General features: G+C 46.1%; 3 protein-coding genes across 3 annotated transcripts in view; 1 reads left to right on the top strand and 2 right to left on the bottom strand.

Moving 5' to 3' along the window:
- The window catches only part of LOC136774205 (uncharacterized), a 37,205-nt gene extending 20,226 nt beyond the window's left edge, over positions 1-16,979 (bottom strand). The window contains exons 1-2 of the mRNA XM_066728363.1: positions 14,799-16,979; positions 12,895-12,980 (exon numbers count right to left, since the gene is read on the bottom strand). Coding sequence (XP_066584460.1) covers positions 12,895-12,980; positions 14,799-16,685 — 1,973 coding nt within the window. The 5' untranslated portion in view covers positions 16,686-16,979. The remainder of the gene's footprint in view (positions 1-12,894; positions 12,981-14,798) is intronic.
- On the bottom strand, positions 401-4,651 carry LOC136774210 (uncharacterized). Its single transcript, XM_066728368.1, has 2 exons — positions 3,341-4,651; positions 401-576 (listed from the first exon to the last, which is right to left on the bottom strand). The coding sequence occupies exons 1-2, from the start codon at positions 3,610-3,612 to the stop codon at positions 468-470; spliced, it is 381 nt and encodes a 126-aa protein (XP_066584465.1). The 5' UTR covers positions 3,613-4,651; the 3' UTR covers positions 401-467.
- On the top strand, positions 1,497-26,871 carry RpIIIC53 (RNA polymerase III subunit C53). The gene is made up of 7 exons (XM_066728366.1): positions 1,497-1,934; positions 25,247-25,626; positions 25,681-25,792; positions 25,863-26,115; positions 26,185-26,405; positions 26,463-26,678; positions 26,747-26,871. The coding sequence occupies exons 2-7, from the start codon at positions 25,433-25,435 to the stop codon at positions 26,864-26,866; spliced, it is 1,116 nt and encodes a 371-aa protein (XP_066584463.1). The 5' UTR covers positions 1,497-1,934; positions 25,247-25,432; the 3' UTR covers positions 26,867-26,871.
- Positions 26,872-26,953: the final 82 nt, after the last annotated feature.

Genomic DNA, 26,953 nt, shown 5'->3' on the forward strand with positions numbered 1-26,953 from the left:
AGGTCAAGGCCGTCCTCCAGAGGGCACTTGTCGGGTGGCCTGAGCTCGGGCCCGGAAATCGTAGGGTACCTGTTCCTACGGTCTAGCATGGGATTCCTTCTGGGAGCGGACGTTGGACCAAGGCCTCGTTTGATCTCAGCCCCGGATAAGGTTGGGTACCTCTCGCGTCTCTCGAGGGAGACGCTCTTCCGGTAAAAGTCCTTCTCGGAGACGGTGGGGCACCGGGCCCGCGGGGCCTTGCTCACCGGAGGACTGGTGGGCCTCTTCTGGGGCTCGGGGATCCTCACCCGGATACCTTGCGGTTCCCCACCCGGCTCCGCTATGCACGACACTCGCACTTCCTCCATCTTCGGGCCCTCCTGATTCGCCGGACCCTTCGGACTCATCTTTCGACCTCCCAGTAAACTCGGCGTCGTGTGACGCCGCTTCAGACGTCCGTTCAGCTTGGATCCGATGCGCGATCTACCTCATCCTGCCTCCTTTTTTCTCCAAGGTAGCTCGCGATTCGAGTCCCACGACGCTGAGGCTGATCCCAACGGCCATTCAACTCTCGCAGCAGAAGCCCATTTTTTCAACCTGCACGAAAACGCGTCGTGTTTCACACTCTTATTACTTTTCCCAGGATCGAATTAACCTCTACTCGTCCTCTTCCCTCGACAGATCGCGGACTAGCATTGTAGGTCGTTGCGAGCAAGATATCAAGCTGACTGTTGTCTCCCTCCCTCCCTTATAGCTTCCCTCGAAAATATTCACTTATCTCGTGACTGGGGAGTGAACCAAATAAAATCAGAGTGCCGTATGCTGTCCTGTCGGTAAATTATCTCGATGGATTCGGCTATTGGCGATAGCGTTTCGATCGATGTCCATTGAGAAAAATAAAGACAGCTATTATGGATATATTTCCGAGAAAATCCACCGACGATGCATGTAAATTCCTACTGTATATATATATATATATATATATATATATATATATAATTATACATTCTAATCACAGCCCACTGATGATATTATTTATGAAAGTCTAAAGGATACGATGGCGAGTCTCCGTCGCGCATCCTACTTTTATAGTTTAATCAAAAGTATAATAAGCAAGCGCGGTAATAATAGGAGACTCGAACAATATCGTTGCCTAAACACCACTATATAGCTTCTTCCATTAAAAGTGAATCGTTCAAAGAGGATTCTCGGATCGAGCGATTCGCTCTGCCAAAATTCTTGTCTAAAAGCGTCGCTAAAGACAGCTGTACACTGTACACTATATTAGTTATATATGCAGAAGCTCCTTCGGTTTAACAAAAACAGGACACTGCAGCTTTACAAAATTGCAGAATCAAATTTAGAAAAGGAAGCTCTAGATGGTCGGGAGGGATTTCTCTGGCAAGTGTTTCACGAGTACACGCGGAACCAGTTTCATTCACTTTGCACGTGTCTAGGTCCAATCAGCAGCTACTAATAGTTATTAATTGAAAAAACGCTGTATATCGAGATAATACCGAGTGTTGGAAGCACAGCTGCGTGGTATACTGGTTGTGCACTAGTGTCGGACACTAAGAAAAACCGCGTTCTTTCCTCGGGCTTGCGAGACAATCGCGAGAAAATCGATATAGGAAATCCTGCATGCGGGAAGTTTACAGGGACACACTTTTCCGTCTCAGCCGCTTGTCAGAGCAAACTAATCGGACGCGAGCGCGTTGATTCTTCGTGGGGACGAGGAGACGCGCGAGGGTATAAATTGGGAGATATAAGGGAGAGTACAGAGGTAGGCAGGCAGGATATTTACAAACACACTGTGGTGGGGAGAGGGGAGGGGGAGGGTAGAGGGGGGAGCAGGGCGAGTTTCTTTCGGAGAAGACGACGAGGACGCGCGCGCGAGTGCATCCGCAGGAGAAGCGTGCTTCAAACTGGCGCCATGAGATTCCGCGGAGACATAGGTAGGTGCGTGTGTACCTATAGTTATAATACCGGGTGGCCCGAGAAGTAGCGCCAGTCGTGCTCGCGCAGGCGCGCCGGCCGGCGGCTTAGGAGCGTCGCGACGCTCCGCTCTCTTTGTTGACGCCGCGCCGCCGTCGTGTCATCAGGTGATTCGCTCTTCATGCACGTCGTCGCATTAAAAATAACATTCTTTTTTTATTTCCCACCGAACATTCGTCACTTGTTATATATTCGCCGCTTTATTTTCTGAAATACCCACATTTTTTCCCTTAACCCAGAATCAAATTATGCCTGCGTGTGTCGTACGTACACGCGTCAACGACACGTTTCGCTTATGCTCGGTAAATCGAGTCTCGATCGGGATTTTCAGGAATCGCGCTATATAAGAGAAAAGTGCAAGCTGGCTGTATAACACAAGCGAGCCAGCTTTGGTTTTACATAAGAGAGAGAGAGAGAGAGAGACGCGATGAATAAGCGCACGCGAAACCATCGGCCATACTCGAAAAATGCCGAAAGAGCTGCGTAGTAATCCACGAGACCGTGACATAATCTGACAGAATCTTGGCAGGCTCGGAGCCTCGTACCGATGGCAATGAGAGAGTTGTTTGCAGAAATTGGGTCTATACGTTTAGTATAACGATCGAATAAATATTTTTCGCCGAGAAAAAAAGGAGTTTTGCTTGGAATTGGGAAGGACACCTGTCGAGAGACTATTATTATCGTTATTATCCTCGTAAATCGATCGTTGAACGAAAACTGAGCAAAGTTTTTGTGGAATTCCATTTAAACAGGAATAATCACCTTGGCAATGGACATCGATGGATATTATTCTCGTCTAAGATTTATCTAGCGTGCATCGGACGCTACGATTTTGGCCGGCTACGAGAAACTTTCTTGCAAATTTATTTCTGAGCAAGGACATCGACTCTGCGCGAAAAATAACCGGGAAGCGTCAAAACTAAATATATGAATGCGTTTTCCTGAATGAAACCCGCGACGTTGTTTATGACGCTCAGCCTCGAAAAGAAGTTAAATCGAAGGAATGCGTCGCGCCAAGAGTATCCAGAAAAGTGTTTTTTTCTTCGTCCTCCAGCATCCTTGAATTATGGACCCTGAAGAGTAGACACGGTTGACGGGTTAAAATCTCGCGTGATGTCACGGGGACTCAGCGAGCGCAAAAAGGTGCTTTCTCGACGACCTTATTATTGCGATGAATGAAAACCTGAAGGATATGGCTATTACTAAACCTATACTTTATAATACTTGTTTATTTCTCTCGCGTGTCACACGATCGATTATTTACGCGCAGCTTCTAATATCTCGTTATCGGTTCGAGCACGAGCCAATGTTCCAAGAAAAATATTTATAATATATATATATATATACATATGAAAAAAATTCTTACGAGACGGTCACGTTACTCGTTGCTTCCACGTCCTGCGGAAAGAGCGCTGCTTCCGGAATCGGAGGGGCTCCTATCGGGGACGCATCGCCTAGAAAGGACAAGGTCCTTCGGGGACCTTTTCTCCTCATTGCAAAGTTTCGTTCCCTCGAAGGAAACTTTGGGGTTTTTTTCTTCATCTCCGTCAGCTCCTTCACCGACAATCCATCGTCCCAAACCATTTTTACCTCACTGTATACTTTAGCTACAATCTCTCTCGCACAAAAATCTATCATCCGTTCTAGAAAGAGCAAACAACTCGGAGAAACGTTTGAGAATTACGAAAGAATTTGCGAGAAATGCCCGATGCTCGTCCTTCATGCCGGGATCAGACTGAAAGCAGGCGTAGAGAAGCATTAAGTAGCTGCCGTAGCTCCCTGCACACACATTGAACGTCTCGCGTACGGGCCCGAGAAATTGAATTAACGTAATACAATTACGCTACACGCGCTGGACTATATAATACCGGGCGTTATAAACGGTCGAAGCTAGCGGAGAATAAATCATCGCGCCAATGAATGGTCTCGTTGATCGAAGGAATTCACGGTCTGGTCCGGACGGGATTAATGAAGAAAATTTTTCTCTCTCTCTCTCTCTCTCTCTCGCGCGCGCGCGATACATCGTCACGAGGTAAGAGCGTGTCTCTGTAGCATGGCGCTGCGATCGCGCACAGACACTACATTAATAATTAGAAACAGGCGTATACTGTACACAACGACGAGAATGGCTATAGACACACTTGCGAAATGCTAATATTCGATTCCGTTGGCGTATATTTTATTTGGGCTTTATACGATTTTACATTCCTTCTTCCTCCGACTCGGTAGCGACCTCGTCTATCGGCCGACATCGAATCTTCAACGTCCAAGTGACATTGGCGCGAAAGTAATCGCCTTCCATGCCGATTGACGCGCGACTTTCGACTGACTCGACGGCCCCCGCGACGCGAGACGTTGCGCGTCCCGCTTCCAGAAGACGATCCACCGCGACCTTCGCTCACTGCTTTGCATTACCAGCCATTGTTACGATCCGTGCCAGCGCTACCGTCACGCTAGCCCGCATAAATTGTCCCCCACGACGATAAGAAAAAAAAGCAAAACAAAACACTCGACTACGCGGTGGCTCGGCTTACGAAAGGACTCGCGAAATTTTCGCGGGGATTTCGATGCCCGATCACGAAACGTTTCATCGTTTATAATGTTATATCCACATTGTTTATAATACGCTTTTTGCTCTATCCTCTATACTCTCCGTTAACAACTCACGTCATCATTCTCAATCCCACTCGACTCTAGCGCGAAACGTCGATTCGAATCTTGCAAAAATGTTTGTCGTTATCCCCCCCCCCCCCCCTCCCGAAACGCAAGGATACCACGGGGCAACAAATTTCACTCTCCGCTTCCACATGAATTATTCAACGCACGATTATATACGCACATGCGAGTTCGATTATATTGCTGGAAATGTATCGTTTGCTGACGATCGTGGATAACGATGGAGGTTCACGTTTGCCACGGCAATTTTCCAGCGTTTCGAGCGAACGTAAACATTTACGATGAGATTGTTGCCCGACACTTAATTGGACTTTGACCTTTTCTATCCGGAACCGACCGGTAGCCGTTCCAAGATCTTATCGTCTTTCACACACCATACGAAAAGTCGCCTGTGAAAATTCAGTCCAACCATTCGCAATTCTCAGCATTTCTCACACTTTTTCACGAGTTGAACGATGCTCGACACTTGTTCGCGCCATATATTTCACGAGAAATTCTTTAGAGATTCCTTTACCTCCGGTTTCTGTCTTGAGCGGATAATCGCCACGGTTTAATTTGTTTCCTAGGCCGGTTTCGATGGGAGGAATAACGGTGCGTGATTAAAAAGAAAACAGAAAAAATACTCCATGTAGCTTTAACTCTGGATTAAAGTTGGAGTAGGCCGAATGGCGTCGATCGACCACGTGCAGAGTGCGGGGAACACTTGAGAGAGCTCACGACACTCGCTCGAGAGAACAGAGGCGCGACTAAAGCCACGCAGTGCCAGCAGCATTCCTGTCGATAAAGATTATCAGAAATGAATAGCTTTCTTATCTCGAGACTCGACGGACCGAGGCAATCGGACAGCTGATTGCAGCTGTGTGTAATGCCACTCTAAATAGCTCTCCAGCGTTTCCATTCGTAGCGAATCATAAATCATTTATTAATTTTAAACTAACAAATGTACAATAGTATATATATATATATGTACGCTGGTCTCTATAATTAAATATGAAAATCTTTTGCTCACTTTACAGGAGAGTGCATTCGTTGAGGAGCAAATTGTCTTTGTAATGTACAGTGTGGAGAGGGAAAATGAAAGCTTGTGGGGGAGGAGGCTCTTGCACTCACCGAAAGTCACAGCATTTGTCACCCTCCTCCTCATCCTCTTCGACAGATTTTTCATTTTTGCGAAGAAGCGAATCGTACTTGAAATTTTCCCACTCGTCGACCATTCTCCCACTCACGGGCAATAGTCGCGTAGAAATAACAAAGCGAGGTAAAAACTTGGCGAGACAACACCTATGTAACAGGACGATTCCCAAAATTCTGTCAGCGAAATCGTGTGAAATCACCCTGATAATTGTCAACGTTACTTTCTTCTTATCAATTCACCCAAGGCAACGTCGCTCTCTTTATCTTCCAGCTATTTAACATTTTGATAGCGAGTGCCTCGCACGATCATTCTCTAATTTTATAGCAACAATTAAAATTTCACTCGTAATCGCGAATACTATACCGGTCAATCTCGCATCATTTGCTTCAGTCCCTTAACGATTAAAATAGACTTAACGGATTAGAGAAAAATTACTCGCGTATAAATTTCGAAAGATGTACGGAAATGACTACGATCGGGACAGGAGACAACGAGATGACTGGAGAGTCTAAAAATTTGAGGGAAAGAAGGAGTATGGAGGAGCGAAACCGGCTTGAATGTCGCGCGAATGACTTTATCGCCCGGCTATTTGTCTCGATGGCACGAATAACCGGTCGATCATACTCTAAATTTAACCCAACGCCGTTGTACATACCAACGATAGAAACAGTCCAGGGAATGAGAAACCATCAATAGTGGGGAATGACGTTGACTACTCTGTCAATATCGGCTGAGCGATGTACGCTTTATTGATTTTACCAATTGCAAATTGCAACGCATCTACGCACTTCTCCTTTAATTGTCCTCGGAATTCTCTCTCGAGAAATTCTCTTTGAGATTTCTTCCTTCCCATTCGTATAAAATCCCCTGTTGATTTTAGATTAAAGCTCAGTTTTACGAGACCTAAGAGCTCATGCAAATAAACCGTCGAAAGAAGCTACGTAGACTCGCAGACGACGCCAATGTTTGCGATTGTAGCGCGCATCTTCCAGCCAATCCCTTTATCCGCCTGACTCGGTGACTAAATTATATCTGTTGTCACAGTGTGCGACGCATGCGATCGCAATAAAATCATTAAAATCACGCAGAATGTTGTTTTTCCTTGTATATTCCTTCGTTTCTGAATCCAAGAGTTTCCAAGATTTTCGGTCACACTCTCTCGTTCACGGAAAAAATATAAATAAGCCTCTCTTTAGTCATTCTTTATTCCCGTCGATGAGGAAATTAATTCGTGATCGTTGAATCCGCACGGAGATTGTGTCACGAAACTTTTGCCAGTAGAAAATTCACGAGAAGCCTATGGCCCTTATTGCTACCGATGACAACATCAGGCAAAGCCTCGTTGACTCGATACGATAAGTGCTCCGGAGCTATAAGTGTATCGCTTGCAAAACAAAGCTCCAGCTATTATCTCGTGGAATCGCCGTAACGAAAGACGACTCCATTTGTTTCCTACGTAACTCTTATTAACTCGTTCCGTTCGTCGGACGGAGAATTTTGAAATATTCCAAAAAGTCCTCAGCAGTGTTTGGTTTACCAGGCACCTTATCACCTTGGTGCTAAACGAGTTAGCCTTCTGGTAATATAGTAGGAGCGCGACGATATTTACGAGAAATGTCAGCGCGACTACCCTTTTCCGTCCTTAGCACTGAAAATGGGAGCTGCCACGCCTGTGATTTACACCGATGAGCGACGAAGAGCTTTGGGGAAAAAGCACGAAAAGCTAGGAGGACTGTTCCATATATACAGAGGTCAATTAAAACTCGTTAAAGCTTAGCGTAGACCGAGTCAGGAAGGCCAATTTAATAAACGCATCCGGAAGAATAATTGTAGCGTGACTCTGCGGCTGGAAGAAACACGGGGATGACGTCAGAGGTAAGTTTACCCGAGTCATCGAGACCGGTGAGCAATTTCGCGCGAAAGGTTCTCCCAAGTTCGCCTTCCTGAGAGAAGAGAATATTTTTCGAGACTACCTCGCGCCGGGAGAAGGCGAGAGTCAAACGTACAAAGGTGATTCGAGGCTGCAACGCGCGTGGGCGTGTCAAAGGCCCCGGACCGGAACCATCTCGGCGCGCAATAATCCAAATGGCAATGGAAATTGCAGTCGGCGAGAAATGGCGCATGCAAGATTTGTCGTTTGTCGCGTTGGAAACGCGCGAGATTCTCTATCACCTTCCGTAACGTGGCATAAATCAACAAATGGGTAGTTTGATTAAGAGCGAGAGTGGTGTTAAATCGTTGGAAAGGAAAACAAGATCCAATATATGTATAAGTGCGACGGGACTTTGTTGTTCTTGTTCTCGTCTCGTGCCCGTCGAGTTTCGTTCGTCAGTTCCGCGTCGCGCGCGACACTGTACTCGTAGTGGGGGGAGCGGCAACTGCACGGTCCGCGTGCTTCGTGCTTGTGCGGCAAATCGAGACTATCGAGAGAAGAGGTCCCCTCGTGCTAATTCCAGTGGCGCCTGCGATCGGAAGAAATCACCACGGCACCGCGTTGTCGTCTGGGGGCCAGTAAAAACAAAACGCGCCACGATTATACTCGTCGAAAGCAGCCATCGTTGGCGTGTGCGCGCAACGCACGATTGATCCATCGGGATCTAAAATATCCCGAGCATACAACGCACGGTATACATCCTCGTAATCGCGCCAGCTTTCGCAAACAAATCACGCGTTATTTTTCCTTCGACTCCGTGTCTCTCGGCCGTTTAGCACGAGACATTAACGCTTTTACCTATGGCGCGCGTCTTTCCGTAGATTTCCGCTTGAAAATAGCCAAGCTCCAACTATATGGGTCAGGAGGATAAATCGCGCTAAAATAGTTGCTATGATATTGCTTAAAGTCGTACGTACGCGGTGCGTAATATACTACGCGTTTAAGTAGGAAATAGCTGCGCGTGTATCGAGTTAATTGGGAGAGGCTTCTGGGAAGAGAGGCTGCAGCCATTTGCGCGACGAGGGGGATATATTTCAGCCCGAGGGGTGGAGCTAAATCTCGGGGAAATAAGAAAATCCTGAGGGAAGATTTAGTAAATGCGAGAGAGGAGGGGCGGACCCGGTGGATGTTAACGGTTAGCGCTCGAGTGAACCGAGATAAAATGGGTCTTTGAGCGTTACTCACGATCCACGGCGCAATGACACGGGAGAACGAAACACGCGTACGTCCATAGTACCGTACAGTGCACCATGTACAAATCGCGCGAGAATGATGGTGCAGGCGGACAGCAGGAGCACACCAGTCAGAGCGTTCACCACTAAGAGATATCTTGCTAGCAACGCCGATCTTTGTTCGGATAAATCACGGATGCTCCACGAGCCAATTGCGTCCTACGGACGAATTACCCCGTGTAAACACCCCGTGTGTGATATTGCACGTGTGGCACGCGGAGGACAAAAACAAGTATACGTATAGCATTTTGTTTCGACCAATGCTCGCTATACTCGGTGGGACATTCGAAACACACCCTGAAACGTTGAGACATGGATGCAAGAAAATTTTCATCTCTCCGACCGTGAAGGATGTAAATTTCTTGCACGAGACCTCTTCGAGACTGCTTCTCATTCGCTCTCGAAGAGATCTTGCGCGAGAAATTGATATTTCTTTTTCAAGTTGCGAGGAAAAAGGAATGTTTCTACGTTCTAGATGTTGGACGGTTTCAAATATCTCACCCCGCACAGCCGATGCGAGTATATGGACCGTAAACACGAGTGACGAGAAAGAAAAGAGTCGATGGTTTACCTCGGCTCACTGACACTTTTTTTTTAACACGATTGGCTGGTATTTACTGAGAAAACTGTTTGGCCGTTGTGATCCGTCATCCATGGCATTGGCAGCGGTCGAGAGACGATATCCCGTTGGAACAGCACTGTATCGACGAGTCACGCAAGTATATACCAAAGCAAACGCAGGTTATTACCTGCGATAGCACGATATAATATACAACGACACTTTGCGGATGATGCTCACGGGTCAACGAGTGTTATCCGACTAACTGGTTAGCCACGCGAGCTGCGTGCATTCTTATCTATGGCTGGCTTTGAAAATACCTGACGTCACGATCCACCGCAAGATAAGATCCGGATAAAGAGATTTTCACTCGGTCGAATTTATTATTAAAAAGGATATTTTTCGCGCCATGCACACACGAGAAGAAAGATGGCGTCGAAGCACGTGCGCGCACACCAATTATTTACGCCAACCACTTTGATCTCCGCAGCCTGACAATACTTTCTGCCAAGAGAAACCGCAAATTCCTTTCCTCGACGAAGCTCTCTGGCCTTATTGTTTTTCACTGCAGGATTGCTTCGGCTTTTGCTAGAGAATCGAGCTAGGAGAGCGTGTGTTAAGCTCGGATAGTGTTGACCGGCTCTACGCGAGAGCACGTGCGCGCGCTTGTCGAGCGAAAAGCCGAGATGCAGTGAGTTTGCTAGGCCGAGAATGACTCACAAGATCCCCACTGTTGTGCTGCTGCGTATAGTACACACTGCTGTATATACGGTGTGCGCGCGTGTGCGTGTCTCGTGCGACATAGTCCACTCGTGCGTGTGTCTCTGTGTGTATAACAGTAGAGAGAGAGAGAGAGAGAGAGAGAGAGAGAGAGAGAGAGAGAAAGAGATCGCGCGTGCCTGTGGGGCCCCTGCCTGCTCCCTCGCTTTACAGTTTTACACGCGATACCTACAATTTCTGCAACGGTCTCGTCCCGCAACATTCGTCACGTCGAATTCTACGCGCTTTCCTCCATTAACGAATCCAACCTCGCTCGTTACACCGTAACAACTTGCGCAATTCGCGCGTTTCGTAAGGACGACGAGGCGAATCGTACGTGGTGAATCGTGGGGGCAGATGAACGATTTTCTCGACATTAATTAATACCAATGCTTTTAATGCGTTTACCAGTGCGAAGGGGCTCGACCCGAGAGCTTCCTCCTTCACTCACCGAGGCCGACAGGAATATATATATATAGAGAGCAAAATCCGGATCGCCAACGGAACATCACTCTGGCCATCGTTGAAATTATTCAAATGGTTTCTCACGCTTGGTAGCTGGATCTATTCGGCTATGCGAGAATTTGCACTGGTACGAGCCTTGCGTGCGCTTGTCCAAGCGAACTTGAGCAAAGAGCGCGATGTTGGCGAGCGAAAGAGAGAGATTTTCGCCACGTCCAAGTGTGCGTGTAGAGTCTCGCATCAGCTACGTGATATACCGTGATATTTGTCCCGGATTTATAGAGCCACGTGATGCAGCCCGATAAAAGCAGCCGAGGTAATTACGCCAGCGTGCACGCGGAAATAAGCAATACTTGAAGAATTTTAATGGCCACCATAAATCCAAATCGCTGTTAATACTCAATTAGGCTAATTGAACGCGTTTCTTGCGCAATTCTCCGCGCCTCTTAATCCAAAAATAAGCGTTTCAGGATTATCTCGTCGAGAATCGACTGAACATCGACAGCTGCGCCTTTGGAATATTCGCCTTTTCGAAAATCGTACGACTCTATTAAATCAATCGTATACGAGTTGGCTCGCCCTCGTTAAATACTAAATCACGCAGTTTTATAGGCAATGGATGGTGGCGGGGACGCGATGGGAACACTGGGAACGTCTAAAATTAGCGAGCCACGGTATAATATCATTATCAATTTCATTATTATTTCGTCCCATTGCTTGGCACATGTGTGCCACTACCCAGTTGATATAGTGTAAATTGTTTATACACAGATAATATACCTTATTATGTAAGACTATAAGGCCGAGCCGAGGCGAGTTATCAATCATCTAAAACTAGCAACAGCCGACTCACCCTATGCCATGTGATTTATTTTTACATTCGTATAGCATCTCGGGACTAGTTTCCAGAAGAATTTCATCTTGATTTTGATCGAATGCCTCAAAGATAATATTTGTGGGAAGGGTCTTGTGTTGAATTTAAGTCGTGTAGCTACAGAATGGAAGGGGGGGGGGAGATGAAGAAGAAGAAGCAGAGGACGATGAGGCTAATGGTGAAACTGTTAAGTGCGGAGGCTCGCAGCGTATCCATTACACGAAGCGTAACTGAGCAGCGGTGAAATTACCGGTGGGTAATTACCTTTCGTGACTTACGGACCAGCAATGCGGTAATAACGAATTAATTGCCGCGGGGACTGCGCGCAGGCAACGGCCAGCATCCCCTTCCTCCGCACGACGACGACGACGACGACGAAGACGAAGAGGACGACCAGTGTTTCCCGTGTGCTCAGCCATCTTAAACGAATTTTAACGGTTATCCTGAAAAGGCGCTGCTAGATCTCCGCACGGTGCGTCTGCTGAAATCCTTGATTGGCCCCGCTACCGAGTAATTAACTTTGGACTTGAGCTGGCGCATCTACTTGTTCCAAGAAAGTGTATTTTTGGCAGCCTATAAATAAGCAGCTTCCTACCGAGATCTACTAATTTACTCTTTTAAAAGAATCCTCGCTAATTAAGCAAGATGAACGGGCCAAAAGGGATGCTTCTTCCAGACGAGGCGTTTCGCCAAATTAACTGGGATCGCTAATGGAAAAAGTCGTGCGATTATTATTGTAATCGCGCACGGTTTCGATAATATTCGAGGGACAGGGTGACCCAGGGCCGCGGGCGAGATGATACATCGATCATTCGAGTACCAAAGTCAACAAGAGACGAGAAGGAGAACAGAATATTTGAGCGAAGGCCGATCTACCAGGAAGCTAAATACCAGCTTGCCTTCCGCTTCTTTTGTTCTTCTCTTCTTGTATATATAGGTTTGATTTTTCTTTACCTGCACACTTCAACACTCAAAATGGTACAATACATCTCATTCATATTGTAGACTCATTGAATCAAGTACAAGGTGGGTTGCTGTTTTCTTGCATTTTCCGATCGTTTTTCATCTACGATCCTGTTACAAACTTTCTGAAAAGTAGGAATAGATGATGAAAACTGTGTAGAAAATGGTACCCCAGTTTGCACTTGTTTAAAAGACTCTACATATATGTAACATGTATTATAAGATTTTGAGTGTAACAGTGTAGGTATGAAAAGCAAATTATATATATATATATATATATATATATATATATGCATATACATATATACTATATCTTACTTTACTCACCTCCAGGTGTGCGCCGAGAATCCAGGACACGTCTCGCCACACTGCAAGCACGGTTGACCATCCTCCACGTCCGTAATTAAGACACCCTGAGCAGACAAAAATATTAGATTGTTTAATAATACAGTAGGTGAGCTCTAATGCAATGACTCGCTTGCTCGCTCCTACACTCGAGCGCTTTCATAAAATTCATAGTACTTTCGACACTCCACATCCTTTATACCAAAGCTACCTTAACTGTTATTACCGCAGAGTACTACTGCGCATATCTAGGAAAAAGAATGGGATCCGTGATAATAATTCTAATAATTAATTACAGGCTAGATTTCGAAAGGAAACGCAGAGCGTTAATTAATTAATTCGGTTCTTTCTTCGCTAAATAGGAGAGTGCAGACGTCAACGCGAGCAAGCCACGCGTCATGTGGCGTAGACTCATAGATGATGTGGGACAAGGTCGGAAATCGAGAGTTGCCTCCAGCTGGAAAAAGTTGCTAATTGTAGGAACTATATTTGCGTCACGATAAACCACGGTACATGACCGACGATTATTTTTCCTCTCGGTCGAATCGTTGACGGTTTTCCCCCTCTCTCACACATGCGCGCACACACACACACACACACTCACGAAATATTCGAGCGAGGAGCGCTAAATGCAGAGAGGAGGAAAAGAAAGCAGCTACGCGTTGGAAGCGTTCAAGAACCTTTCTGGGCTCGCTTATATGGTCGGTACGCCCACGTCGAACAGGTCGCACCAACAGCATCGCCAAATATCGAGTAGACGCGCGTGTACCATGGAAAATACGCCGATGTGTCTCTAGCTGCCTATATATAGTAATGTTGAATAATGATGCCGTCCGAAAAACTCGTCTAACAATTAACATAGCTCCCATCCTGAGTCACCGAGCGGTGAAAGGACCTCGGCTTCTTCCGTCCGCCTAAAATCACTCGCAAAAAAGAAACTAAAATATGTATATATGTAGAGGTATAGTCCCCGCAACTCGATCGATATATTCATCCGCAACTCGGCAAAAGGATAAAGTCAAACGGGACACGAGAGAACAATGCTGCGAACCTTCCCGAGGACAGCTTTCAGCGCGAAGATCTTTTGCCGGACGTGGTCGATTCTCTCCGTGGAGTAGAGGGAATATTACCGGTTTTCCGCCTATTAACGCCAGATGCCAAATAACCGACAAAGCCAGCCTGCTAATCATCCACTCGATTGCAATAATTTTTACGATTCTGCACGACGAACCAGCGAAAAACTCTCCATTTTTCCATTATTTTCCTTCGCTAGGAAAAATACGAGAAAGATCGACCATTGAATTTGTGGGCGGTTCGCTGACATTTGCAGACACGTTAGCCAATGGATGAAGAAATTCACAGCACACGTACACATGCACATAAGCACGACGACAAAACCTGCGCATATAGTCATGTGTTAATTCCTATAACGGCCATGCACAAGTTGTCTGAAAGATATATAGCTGCTTCTACTTTATTTCCAGTAATAAAATCGCACATGCTGGGACAATTTTCGGGATTGGAGAAATTAATCAGACAGTTTCTCTCGTTGAGGAAAATAGTAATTTAATACAAGGTTCTACAACAAGAATTTTTATAAATTGGATATATAAAAGAAACATATTCCTATGAAGAGTAAATTGCATGAGATCAATCATCGTGTTAATCATATCGAAGAGATTGACAGCTGGCTTATCCTTCAAACAACTTTATGTAGGTACGTATATATATATATATATGTATGCATATATATACAAATTAGAGTTATAGCTTTGACGTCGGAGAACACCGAGCCATCATCTTCTCCACCGGTTAACGAAGAAGGCTTCGCGTTTCTGGATCATGCCGGTCTCATTGAACGCGATTGACTCATGAAAGTGCCATACCCCTTCGCGATAATTCCACAATCTTCTGGACGGTGCGAGTCCTGCGCTTCTGCCGGGATTCCTCGTCCGGTCGTTCCCTGCGCGCTCCTCCTCCTCCTCTTCGTCAACAACATTTTCGTCCTGTAAGGACGATCGTCGCCCGAGTACCGGAACAACCTCCTGGCTAGGACGACACCGTCGTTCCTCGGGACTCGCGCGGATCCTTATTATCGTACTGCCGTTTCGTTCACTAGTTAAAATATTCGAATTGCTCTCTTCATCATCCACGTTGACCCTGCTGGTGACACGACGACCGTCAGCCTCCTCGTGCTGCTGCTCGCCGACAGGAACTTCCGGGTACCCGATAGGCGACATCTCTCGTGTGATTTTACTGTTCTCCTGGAGGTACTTGCTGGCGAAGACCTTGTTGCTCTCGTGCCAGGATTTGTTCTTCGAGTAGTTACTGATGTTCTCGTAAGGAGGTGTCAGAGGCCTCGAGTGTCTGTCCGATCTCCACTCCTCGCGACCTTTACCCCTTGGCCCTGCTTGCCTCCCGTTTCCATACTTCTCCGACACTCTTCCCAACTCTACCTCGTCGTTTTGATCCTTCGACGACCTCCTCCTACCGTGACCTTCTCCGTTTTCCTGAACGATCTTGAACGAAACTCTCGTCACTTCGCCATCTCCACTCTTAAACGAATGTTTTCGACCCGCTCCAGAATCCTGCTCAGCCTCTTCCACCTCTCTGAAGGACACTCTACTCCCAGGTTTGGCGTGATTCTTGTAATTATTACTCCTGGAGGACTCCATATCCCCGTGCCTCAGAGAAACTCTAATGACGTCGACTTCAGGACTCTTCAGGTGAATCTTCTCCGGAGAGATATCACGATTTTTCAAGGAATCCCTTCTAGACGCACTGGAAGGTTCCACAGAGGTTTTCTTCGGAAACTGATGACTATTTCGATCCCTCGACGTGCACCTCGCGTGTAATTCCGGAGGATCGCGTCGGGGACCAGTCTGCGGAGCTCTCTCGTATCTTTCGATGCGCACGTCAAAGTTCTCCGGAGAGTCTTCAGGGTTCCGGTGTCTCCTCGACGAGCCATCCCTGGGAGTTTTCTCACTTTCCCTGGATCTTCTCCCGTGGGAACGGCCCTCCGATCGCTTATCGGTCCTCGATTTTCGATCCGATGCACCAAAATCACTCTCCCTGTTCTTCGTCTCCTCCAGGTCAATTTGCAGGGCTGTACCGAGGACTCGATCGTTCAGTCTATCGCACTGCTGCTTCCTCGCGGGACTGAGATTCTTCCTGGATCTGATTTGCTTCTCCTCGCGCGATTTCAACCTCTCGATCATCGCCTTGATCCTTCGATCCGGCGACCCGCCGTCGACGCGACAAGTCTCGATCTCGCGCGCAACCAGGTTATTCCGGTCGTCGGCATCATCGACATCCTCCTCTTCCGCCGTTTGCTCGCGATTCTTCCTAGATTCCAGAGACCTTGAGGAGCGTGACCTGGTTCTTCTCTCCCTGCTCAACGAGCCCGAGTATCCCTCGTCCCTCGTATCCAGATTGGCCAGCTGCTGGTCCTCCGAGGAATCCCGCACCACGTCCTTTATATCCCACGAGCCAAACTCTTGCCTGCTCTTGCTGTAGAGGAAATCAGGGTCTTCCGCCTCCTGGGGGACGGCTCGTTGGCCATTCCTCTGCTGCAGGTCTCTCCTTACTCTCTCCAGCTTCTGTTGCTGGCCGTTCTCCGGCTGAATCATGCCAAAGTGGTAGCGATTCTCGTGCACGCCGTTTTTCAATCCAACCGGATGCAGGTCGCAGCAGTCTGCGTGAAAGTGGTCCTTGGTAAAGGAGGTGCCCTTCGAGGCCTCCTTGAGCGAAGGGCCGCGCAGGTGGGACGTCATTGCTGCAGCAGTCGGTAGGAACGCGGCGTAGAATCCCGTGCATTCGCGAGGTTCCTCGAGGGTGTGCGCGGTGCTCTCGGTCAGCGAGCGTTTCAGCAACGTCGTGTCGGACGACCCTGAAACTCGTCTGTGGACTTTCACGAACGCGAGCACTTTGCCACTTTGCCGGCCAGAGTCACTACGCGCGAGTGTAGAAACGCGAGAGAGCGTGTTCGGTGTGTTCCTCCTGGCAGTCCTGCCGCGCCACCTGCCCCCTCCCCCCTTCCCCTCCCCAACCTCCTCCCCCCAGCTCTCCCTACTACCAGTCGAGAGAACCACCTCCACGTCCGCACCGGACCACCTCTGCCTCCTGCGCGGTCCTCCCCGAGGTAAGGAGCACCGAGCTGGCCTCTCCCGTTAATCCACCGCTGCCGCCGCCGCCACCGCCGCCGCCGCAGGAGTTCACCGTGACCCTTCGCTTCGCGCACGATAGGATCTCGCTCTCATCGCGCGCGGGATCTAGGCCGATTCACCGGATCATCGATACCCCTCCTATCGCTCGCTGCACATGCACCTCTTCTTCTTCTTCTTCTTATTCCTTCCTTCCTTCCTTCCTTCCTTCCGTTCCTCCGTTCTTCCTTCCGTTATCGCCACGGAGACTCGCTCAACTGCTCTCGTTATTAAGGAATAAGAGGCTTAATAGAGTGCGAGGATCGAATCCCCGTTAGACTATAGCGCGAGGGGACTCTAACACACGATCCGTGCTCGTGCTGCATAAGGCAGCATCGCCTACTCGCTCGATGGAATGTCGTTTGCCAAGGCATTGCGTGCCTTTAACGAGACGTCGCGGAGCCCTTTCAATCCGGAAAAGGATTACAAACGCTTTTACTCGCTTTGATAAATATTATCTTCGAGTCACGTGTTCGTGGAAAAACGGCCGCTCGGCCTTACGTTATACACTTTTAGACTGGCAATTTTCCCCTTTCCCAAAGTCACGCATGGTGGGTCCAGAGCGATGAAGTTGCTTTTTACCGTAGACGACTTTCTACCGGAGGACTACGGCAGCATATAGGAGTTTTCTTGTATTTATCGAAGAGTTTCGGTGGAAGCTCGTCGCAAGTACGGCCCTGTATGTAGGTTGCGACAAGGTCCCGTCGCGACGCCCCCGCCTCTGCCGGTTCTCGCTCGCACACCACCGATCCGATCCGATCAACACTGACGCATACGAATGCGCGGTGAGTGGGGCCTTACGACCTTTTCGCCCGAAATGGCGAGAACGAGGATATACGTCGATTCGACGACTCCCGGATTATTTGTGTCAGGGAAAGGATTTTTGTCCACTTTCGTCGACCAATCACCGTGATGCGTACGCGGAGAGGGATATATGTATATATATATATATATGCTCGCTCTTCTTATTTTTCTCACACATCCCCACTCATTATATACCCCGGCCCCTGATGTATCTCTTTTAACAACTGCTGATTGTCGAGAGCGCGAGAAGCCCACGTATTATTTTAATGGATTCAAGGGCGATTTCACACGTGGCGTGCTAATTTCGTTCCAGGCAAGAAGGTTTCCGCCCGATAGCCGGAGGAGGTGATAGACGCGATTCGATTCCGATTCCGATGCCGCCTAGTCGTGACCGACATATCCCAGCGCAAACGTAAAAACACGAGCTACAGCTGAGAAATGTAAACCGCCTCTTCGAAAATGCCTTTCGTGACTGGAATTCATCGGCCAGAAATATATAGATATATAATATGTATGTATGTAATTTATGACCGTTGCACATAGAGACGTATATATATTATGTGTACTGTGTATATATGTATGTACACACACGTATATACTTGTGCGCTTGAAACTTGATATACGCGCGTCGATGCCCGGCTGAGTTATTAGAAATTTGCCAGAATTTACGCTACAAATCGCTCGATAATTCATGGCGTACGTCTGATCGATCAAGACCCCCCCCCCCCCCGCAACCCTTAGACTTCCAAACGCCTCATTTTGGATCACATTTCTCAAGGATCTCATTCTCCCGTCACCCGAAACGGCTCAAAATCCAAACACGCCGCCTTTAATTGGATTTAACGCTGAAAGCGTAGAGCGTTTAGCGGTGCATGTCACCATTGTCCTGGCTCGCCTCGCTGCTAATAACACGGTGACTCATTCGGGCTTCTTGTTTGGAGAACGCTGGACCGGCTCGGCTCGGCTCGGCTTTCGCATTCTGGCCACTTTGCAATCGCCGCTCTTATCGACTTTCAAAAATTCGACTCACTTTCATTACTCAACGCTCTTGCCATTCCCATTATTGCATACGTTCAAAAGACCCTCTCACCGCGCGATAATAGCTCTCGTACAGTACTACTATATACTCGAGCACGAGCTCTTTTTATTTTCTCTCGTTAATTCATTTCTGTATACACGGGCGTGCATGTGTGGATACGTGTTGTTGTTTTGAATATGAGATTAACGGGGGGATAAGAGCAGCGCCGGGGCGTGACATCTACCGGCGATCGATGGGAGGTTTTGGTAGCGTGTCTGTTTTACCAGCAGCCGGTAAAACAGTGATACGACTATGCGATAAGGAGGGGGGATAGCGAGGCGCGTGCACGCGCGAGAAACCAAGTGTATAAAGTGATATCATCTCTCTCGCGTGTCACGAGAGCTAAAAGGTGAAAAACATTAATGACGGAACCCTTTTTTATCTTGGTGCAACAAAATTGCGGGACTTTGCCCAGCCTTAATGAGATGGCAGGTACACTCGTAGCAATTATGAGGTGCATTGGTAATTAAAGTGGCAGAGTGGGCAGAGTTGTCATTTGTCCGAGTGACAACAAACTGCGACATTGAGCTGTCAGGAGTGATGTCACGCCCGCGGAAGTGACATCATTTCACGAGTTGGATTTACGAATAATCCTTGGTTGACCTTGCCAGGCCCAATCGAAACTCAAAATTACCAGCGCTGTGTACCGATCTCGGCTGCGATACAAACTACGTCAGAACGCGTGACACAGCCCGTCAACTTTCGATTATCAGATCTTCTGCCCCAGCCACTTTAATCTCCCTTGCTCTTTGACAAATGGACCAAACTCCGTGGAGGATATATATACAAGCGAGGCAATATTCGAAAGCCGGTTCGATTTCACGGATTAGCCGCTCAAACGGCGCTTCGTGGAGCCCCGCGCGCGGTGCACCGAATAACTGGACGAGAAGCATTCGACATTGGCATTCCCAAACGATGCTGTCACGTCTCTTTTCCTTCCAGCATTTGCGTATTTTCGTCCATATGCGTCCTGCACGATCTCTCCAATTTTCCGCCTGCGATCTTCTCCCTGTGTATATATATATATATATATATATATATATATATATATACACATGCACACGTTTACTCGCGGCGTATAGGCCACTCAACCTGTGCCTCTCTGCACGATCGGAATGCTGCACGACTATATTTAGATTCGACAGATTTAATTAAACGACAATTCATCCAATGTCTCTATATATACCGCACTTGTATATCATACACAAATGTTTGAATAATCGGTGAGAAAATTTTTGCAACGATATAACTCAACCGAAGCTCAGTTGTCGTTCGTGCTAAATTGAGTTTTTCGCGCCTATAATTTTAACGCACAGTCGATGAAACTACACTCGACGAGAGTATAACAATTTTTACACCGGAAGAGATATGCATTCTAGGCGTTACTGCTTCCGGTAAAACAAGATTACGATAATCAGAGAGCAAAGCGCAAATGTTGCAAATCTTTCTGCTGAGCATATCTAATTATAGCACAAAGCTTATTCTGCTCTATTGAATTTCATCGTGGATGTATAGTCTCTTCTCTCGATTCATGCAGGTGTGCATACGTATGAAAGAAGCGGCAGGGGTCACTGGCATATCGCGAAAAAAACTGGAAGAACGTGCAAAAGAAAAGCACAGATGCGAATATAGAAAAAGCTTATTTTCATTGAATATGAAGCGCAACAGGTATAAGACTGCTGCATTTATAAAGTTATACATATATATATATATATATACACGTAGATAAAAAGCTGTCTTTACAGACTATTATATATATATATATAACGATGCTACGAGCGAACCGCTCGAAAGTCCAGACTGAAAAATAATGATTCGAGCGGTTTGGTATTTTCTTTCGTAGGTCCGAAGAGTTTTGCGCGTGACTCAATCCATCATTCGAAGGCATTTAACCTGGTTGCGTCAATCCTGCGAGAAGCAAAGCCCAATCGAGTTTAGATTTCGTCCCGTGTAATCGATGCTTCGTTCTGCAAACTGTAGTGTGCGACAAGGACGGAGAAGGCTAAGGGAAAAAAGAAGCCGTAGCTATCGTTCCCGAGCTAATCTTTCCTCGGTCCATTATCATTCCGATTGATACGCTCGGAAAGTGGAATAAAGTCCCTTATTACGGCGCTGTTAAATCGACGGTGCTGCTACGTGTTTTTGCAGCTGAGGTTAATTCGTGTGGGTAATATGTCATGGTGACTTTTGCGGACATCAGCGCGAGTGGCCTTTGCGTGAAAAAGTTGTCGCGAAGGAAACGTCAAGGCCACGTGAGAATTATTCGAGTCCTCCTACCCTTGGATGCTCGGGGTCGGGACTCGATCTTTCCCGTGGGGCTTCCTGCGCGCGCCACGCGAAGCCAATAAGAAACCAAAGAGACGGCTAGATTTTCATGGACGCGCGAGCCAGGCTGCATAGGGGTGGCAAGCGCGGAGAGGCGGAGGGACCGAAGGGTGCAGCCTGGACAGTAGTGGACGGGAGCTTCTGGATAGCTGCAGGGTGTGGTCATCGGGTAAAACAATGTAATTTGATATCCTTCGGCAAAGGGGAGAGGTGGAAGGAGAGAAAAACTCACTTTTTACGAGTGAAATGTCCCTCGCGAGGAATCCGAATCGCTCATCATTATCGATTTGATTAGCGGCCTCCGCTGCATCGGGATTTCAATTTCGTGGAAAATAATCGAGCGAAAGGATCGTCTCGATCGGTCTCGACGATCGTCGTAGGTGGATCGATTGGAGAATAAAATCGGGGGCCGCCGAGACTGACAATGCCAGTGTCACGCGACTCGCCGGATCCTGGAGGACCCTTCAAGGAGCAACGGTCACGCGATGTTCGCGTAAAACTTGGTCGGCGGAGCTTGCGTAATTTTATCCGAAAATACGACGAGGAATTATGTCCTCCATCCGTCGAGACTTCTTCTTGCGCAAATTGGTGCCTACACGCGTGCCTATCTATATATATTATAGGACATTTCATCGGCTAGACAAATAGGACTCGTTTTACGAGGCTGCCAATCAGAATGATGGACGCCTGATCGAGTCAACTATTATTTCACGAATTTATCAGGAGTACCTAACGCGCGATACCCGAAGGGCCATTCGATCGATTGGAAATGCAGTAAACAAAGCGACCTTCCTACACCGCGGAGAGTCGACGCTAGTTTGCCGAGGTTAAGACCTTCGGCATCCGCAGGCTGGAAACTGGCAGAAACCCACGCGCCAATTCAAACCTGCTGAAGAAAGGCTGTCCTCGCCTTAAAGAAAGCTGCTGACTTTGATTTCGCACCGGTATACTCGCTCGTAGCCGCGATCAATTATTCGATGCTAATTAAAATCCGTCGACGCTTTAGGAGATTCGCATCGAGAGAAACCAATGACGCTATAGTTACGCGTTCTTTGCCTCTCCATTCGTACACGTACTATTTTCATTGTAGCCATATATATATATAGATGGGATTGGCTTATCGAGCTGTATTTGCATGTCAAACACTGCCGATGACATCAGTCATTGGGAATCAGAGTTTTTGCTCCATTTTTCCAATAACCAATTTATCCTAAATCATATATAGTATACGTAACAGCGATAAGTGATAAGCTAAGCGAATTGATTCGGTGTTTAAAGCAGTTGCGAAACGGTCGCTCGCCGCATTTTACAGTATATCCATTAAAATGCAATTTCCCGAGAAACGTGGTACTAGTCCATATTCGCTCCAACTCGTTTCACCATAAATGAAAATACAGCATAACTTTGGCACGATTCTAATCGTTTCAAGATGAACGGCTTCCCTTCTTCTTCTTCGTCGTTGTCGTCATCGTCGTTGTAGTCGTCGTCCGTATAGTAGTCATCACGGGTCACGCGAAACGCGATAAAGCCAATATTTGAGAAATGCAATTATTCATAGCAAATATTGAAACTGCGTCGTAGTTATATTTACAGACTCCTCGTCGTGTAAATTATACTCGAGTTATTTTTCGTGGACATCGACATATCGGGTGCTACATGAATCAATATTATATTAAGGCTGCATGATGCGTCCAGTCATTGAAAATAAATCAATAAATTAACGAAATGAGACGGCTGGATCGAATAATGATTGGAAAGGAAAGGCGTATAAACTTATGTGCTATATATATGCGGCGACATAATAATTATATAGAGGTTGCATCGAGCGTATATAGTGACCGCTGCTTTTCGGAGACAGAAGGAAAGTGGGTGAACTCGACTCGCCTTTACGGCGAAAGACCGGACTATACCACCTGTTCCCTCTCGTACCCCGTATCCTCCCGCGTCGCGCGAGCTATCGTATTAAATATTGGAGGAGCTTGCGCAACCCTAACGCGTATTTTTCTTTTTCCTTTCCAGTGTATACCTTAAACGCTGCAGTTAGCTCTTATATATATATATATACTATATATATCGCAGTGGCTGGCACTCGTTGCCCTGCGAAATTAAATCACTGACACGCAAGGTACGAATCCAACTGCGATCGATGCGTTCGTTGTACATATATATACATAATATATATATATATATATATATATAGCGGCCAAAGTTCTTACCTTTGTCGTGTAGGCGTCGAGGGGCTTTCGCTGTACACCGTTCATGATTAACAGTTGCGGATTAAAAATAGTTCATTGTCACAGCCTAAAGGTACACTTTGACTAATAGAAAAAATCACAAGATCAATTGACCAGAATCGTGTAGAGCGTCCGGCAGAGTTCGATGCCCGCGTGCCATCAAGTTGCTCTCGCACAAGTTTCACGCCTGCTGTGGAAGACCTGATGAAAGAACAAGAGGATTGCCTATCGATATCCGTCGGTGTATTTTCCGTCGGGCCCACCGAAGGGGTACCATCATATCCCGCACTCTCGAGCGCACTCGATCTGCACGCGGTTCGATCGATTAATTAATTCTTTATTTTACTCTATATATATATGTATGTATAGTATTTGAAAATCTAAAGCGAAACAAGTCCTCTCTTCATTGATGCACGATGGTATCCCTTTCGATTCGCGCAAACACAGCAGAGAACTCTGCGGCATTAGCCGAGCGAGAGGAGATTTGAAACTCGTCTGGACTCTCGTGGGATTTGCGCTTGCGCCAGCAACATTTACTCATGCCGAAGTTGGCGAACACGTGGTGTTCCCTCTTGCTTCTGAAAATCAAGCGGGACCACGCTCTCGCTCCGCGAGAAAAGCCTTGTATTCGCGATAATACGGAGCTGCGGTATACCGAATAAACGTGAAAACTGGTTTAGCCGATCTAATTTATTTGAAAATCAAATGGATAAGGATAGAAGCGGAGGAATTGAACGTTCGCAAGGTAGATTCTGTGGATCTAATAAGATCGAGAAGGATCCGTTGTTGGAGAACTGGTTTGATTAGGAGAAGAAGCGGTAAGTGGCTCGAAAAACCTGTATCGCTCCAATCATATATATATATATATATATATAGAGAGAGAGAGAGAGAGAGAGAAAGACACTCTTTCTCTCATGAAAAACGATCCATTTCTCTGTATATAAATCGTTAATTTGTATCTGATGGATATTATTTACTGAGCGAGAGGAAGAGCTTCTCCAGGGACCGTTCGGGACAGTTTGGCGATGATTCAACGCCAAAGGGACGGAGTTTCGTTGCGATTGGTTTCACTCGCGAGTGGGTGTCGAGGATTGTTTGAAGAATGACACGTGCTTCACGCATGTCCTGTCTTCTGGAGGGTCTACCGGGCCGCTCGTAGCGCGATATGCCAATGGCGAACGGCTATTGGCGAATGTCAAGTGATCAGTGAGGTGAGAGGTAAGACGAGTGAGAGACGAGTAGCTGAGGAACGCGTGTAGCAGCCGGCGTTGAGGCGCTCCGCGTCGCGACTGCCGACAGTCTCGACGCAGCTAAAAAACCATACGATGACCTCATCGCACCGGCTATACTCTCACTCCTGTCCCTGTTAGCCCCTGTTCCTACTCACGCTACTCCCTGCCCATACCATTTCTACTAGCCATCCTGAAAACGCTGTACGCACCGCCGAATCCTGTAGGTTATCCATTTCTTCCATGCAAATTACGTTACATACCGTTTTTATCCCCCTACCTTTTTTTTTTAACATTTATCGAGTGGGGGACCTTCGTTAAATATTTTATTTAACTTGTAGAGTTGCTACATAAAAATCCTAGTTCTGATATTAAGATAGTTTTAAACTATATACTTTTTTCTTACAATTCTTCATTTTTTCGTCATGCAAATATTTTCACTTTTACATTTTCTTTTTCAAGATTCTAAAGTCTCTGCAACATTTGAATTTTGTATTGAGCGCGCATTTGACTCTCGATTGGTCGACTATCGATAGCACTCCACGTGATCAAAATCAACAACATTGATGACTTACAAATTGTTGTGTGTGTAATGTGTATTCGATTTAGTTTTTGGAGGTTAGCACGTTGTATGTATATCGACTAATAATGTCGGAACCCAATGCATCTGTACCTGAAACTGTTAAAAATATTAAAATTGAGCCTGGACTACCTACTTCTACGACAAGATTAACCTCTTTTCGCCTTCCGAGGGACTTAACATTGGGTGGAAATATCAAGACTGAAAAACCAAAAAAAGTTTACACTCCAAATCTTAATGCTCTAAGGAGCAAGAAGAAAGAGTAAGTTAATTATTTGTTTATTTTTCAAGTTTCATACAGATAATTTAATTTCAGTGACAGTCCTGTAGTAGTTAAGCCCGAAAATGTAAAGGGGCAGAAAGAACGGGGTCGTGGCAGGGGAAAAGGAGACAGAGGCCGCGGAAAAGGCCAAAGCAAACTCATACAGGTACATGTTGAAAAATAGTTTCTATTTCGAATGTCTTACATATATATATATATTTTTTTTTTCGCTTTAGTCTACAGGTGTATTTTCGGAGGTAACATTGGACAGACCAATTAATAGACGTTATGGCTCTGGAAGCTCCAATGATTCTAATAGGACAATAGTTAGACCTGTTTTGGAAAAATCAAAGCTTAATTTAGATACTAAAATTGATAAAGATGAGGAAGATGCAAAGCTAAAATTACTATTGAGGGATGATTTCATTGATGATGGGTTAGACCCTGATTTAGAGAATGCACCAGTAATCTTACCTATGATTGAAGAGGGTAACATTTGTTTCGTTTTATGTATTTAATAATTTGAAGAGCAAATTACACTTTTAAAAATTATTTTAGTACAATTATATAAACAAGAGAGCATGACAAATAAAATAAGAGATAAGTTTGAAAGTACAGATGAAATAGACGTAAAACCAACTCTCCTAGAAAATGGAGATGCAGTAATGGGGAAACAGAATGTTAAGATTAAATTACCTGCTGATGTGAAAGAACAAAAGAAAACAACTACCATTCCAGAAATCATTGACAGTATATCCAATTCTTATTTTTTAATACAGGTTAGTAAGCAATTTTATCATTAGGCCATAGAGTATATTAGTAAAAAATATTTCAAGTTCCCAGATTGTTTACCGGGCTTGCAATCTAATAGTGATAATGATGATCCCAGATCCAAGGATGCAGACAAATCTAAATCTGAATCTTGTACCTTTAAAAGCTTAAAACCAGGGTTTTTGGGAAAATTACAAATCCTTAAATCCGGTAATTGCCGTTTACAATTAGGAGAGAATAATTTAATTGTTGAGCTAGGATCAAATATGAGTTTTAGACAGGTAACTAACAGCTAATTAAGAGGAAATATAGTTTTTTTATGCAAAATGCTGATGATTTTTATTTTTAGGATTTAATAGCAGCAAAAGTTGATACATTAAATCTTAATGGCGACCTGATTAACTTGGGCTCAGTAAAAACCACACTTATATGTTCACCCGATTGGGAAACCATGTTGTCTAGACTGTAGCGTTTTGTAAATATCTTTCATAAAATAAAATTATTTAATGTCTAATTATCAGATTTTATATTTTATTACAGCTAGTAAGAAAAGGGT

Source organism: Prorops nasuta, unplaced genomic scaffold, assembly GCF_024137725.1.
Source record: "Prorops nasuta isolate Cenicafe-Biocafe unplaced genomic scaffold, Cenicafe_Pnas_1.2 PNAS00006, whole genome shotgun sequence".
Taxonomy (NCBI): domain Eukaryota; kingdom Metazoa; phylum Arthropoda; class Insecta; order Hymenoptera; family Bethylidae; genus Prorops; species Prorops nasuta.

Excerpts from the sequence above, each read along its gene's own strand:
- LOC136774210 (XM_066728368.1), bottom strand. The coding sequence starts at position 3,612 with ATGATAGATTTTTGTGCGAGAGAGATTGTAGCTAAAGTATACAGTGAG. Across the intron at positions 577-3,340 it reads ACGAGTAACGTGACCGTCTC|GTTGAAAAAATGGGCTTCTG; the intron begins GTAAGAATTTTT and ends GTTTTCGTGCAG.
- RpIIIC53 (XM_066728366.1), top strand. The coding sequence starts at position 25,433 with ATGTCGGAACCCAATGCATCTGTACCTGAAACTGTTAAAAATATTAAA. Across the intron at positions 25,793-25,862 it reads GCCAAAGCAAACTCATACAG|TCTACAGGTGTATTTTCGGA; the intron begins GTACATGTTGAA and ends TTTTCGCTTTAG. Across the intron at positions 26,406-26,462 it reads ATTCTTATTTTTTAATACAG|TTCCCAGATTGTTTACCGGG; the intron begins GTTAGTAAGCAA and ends AAATATTTCAAG.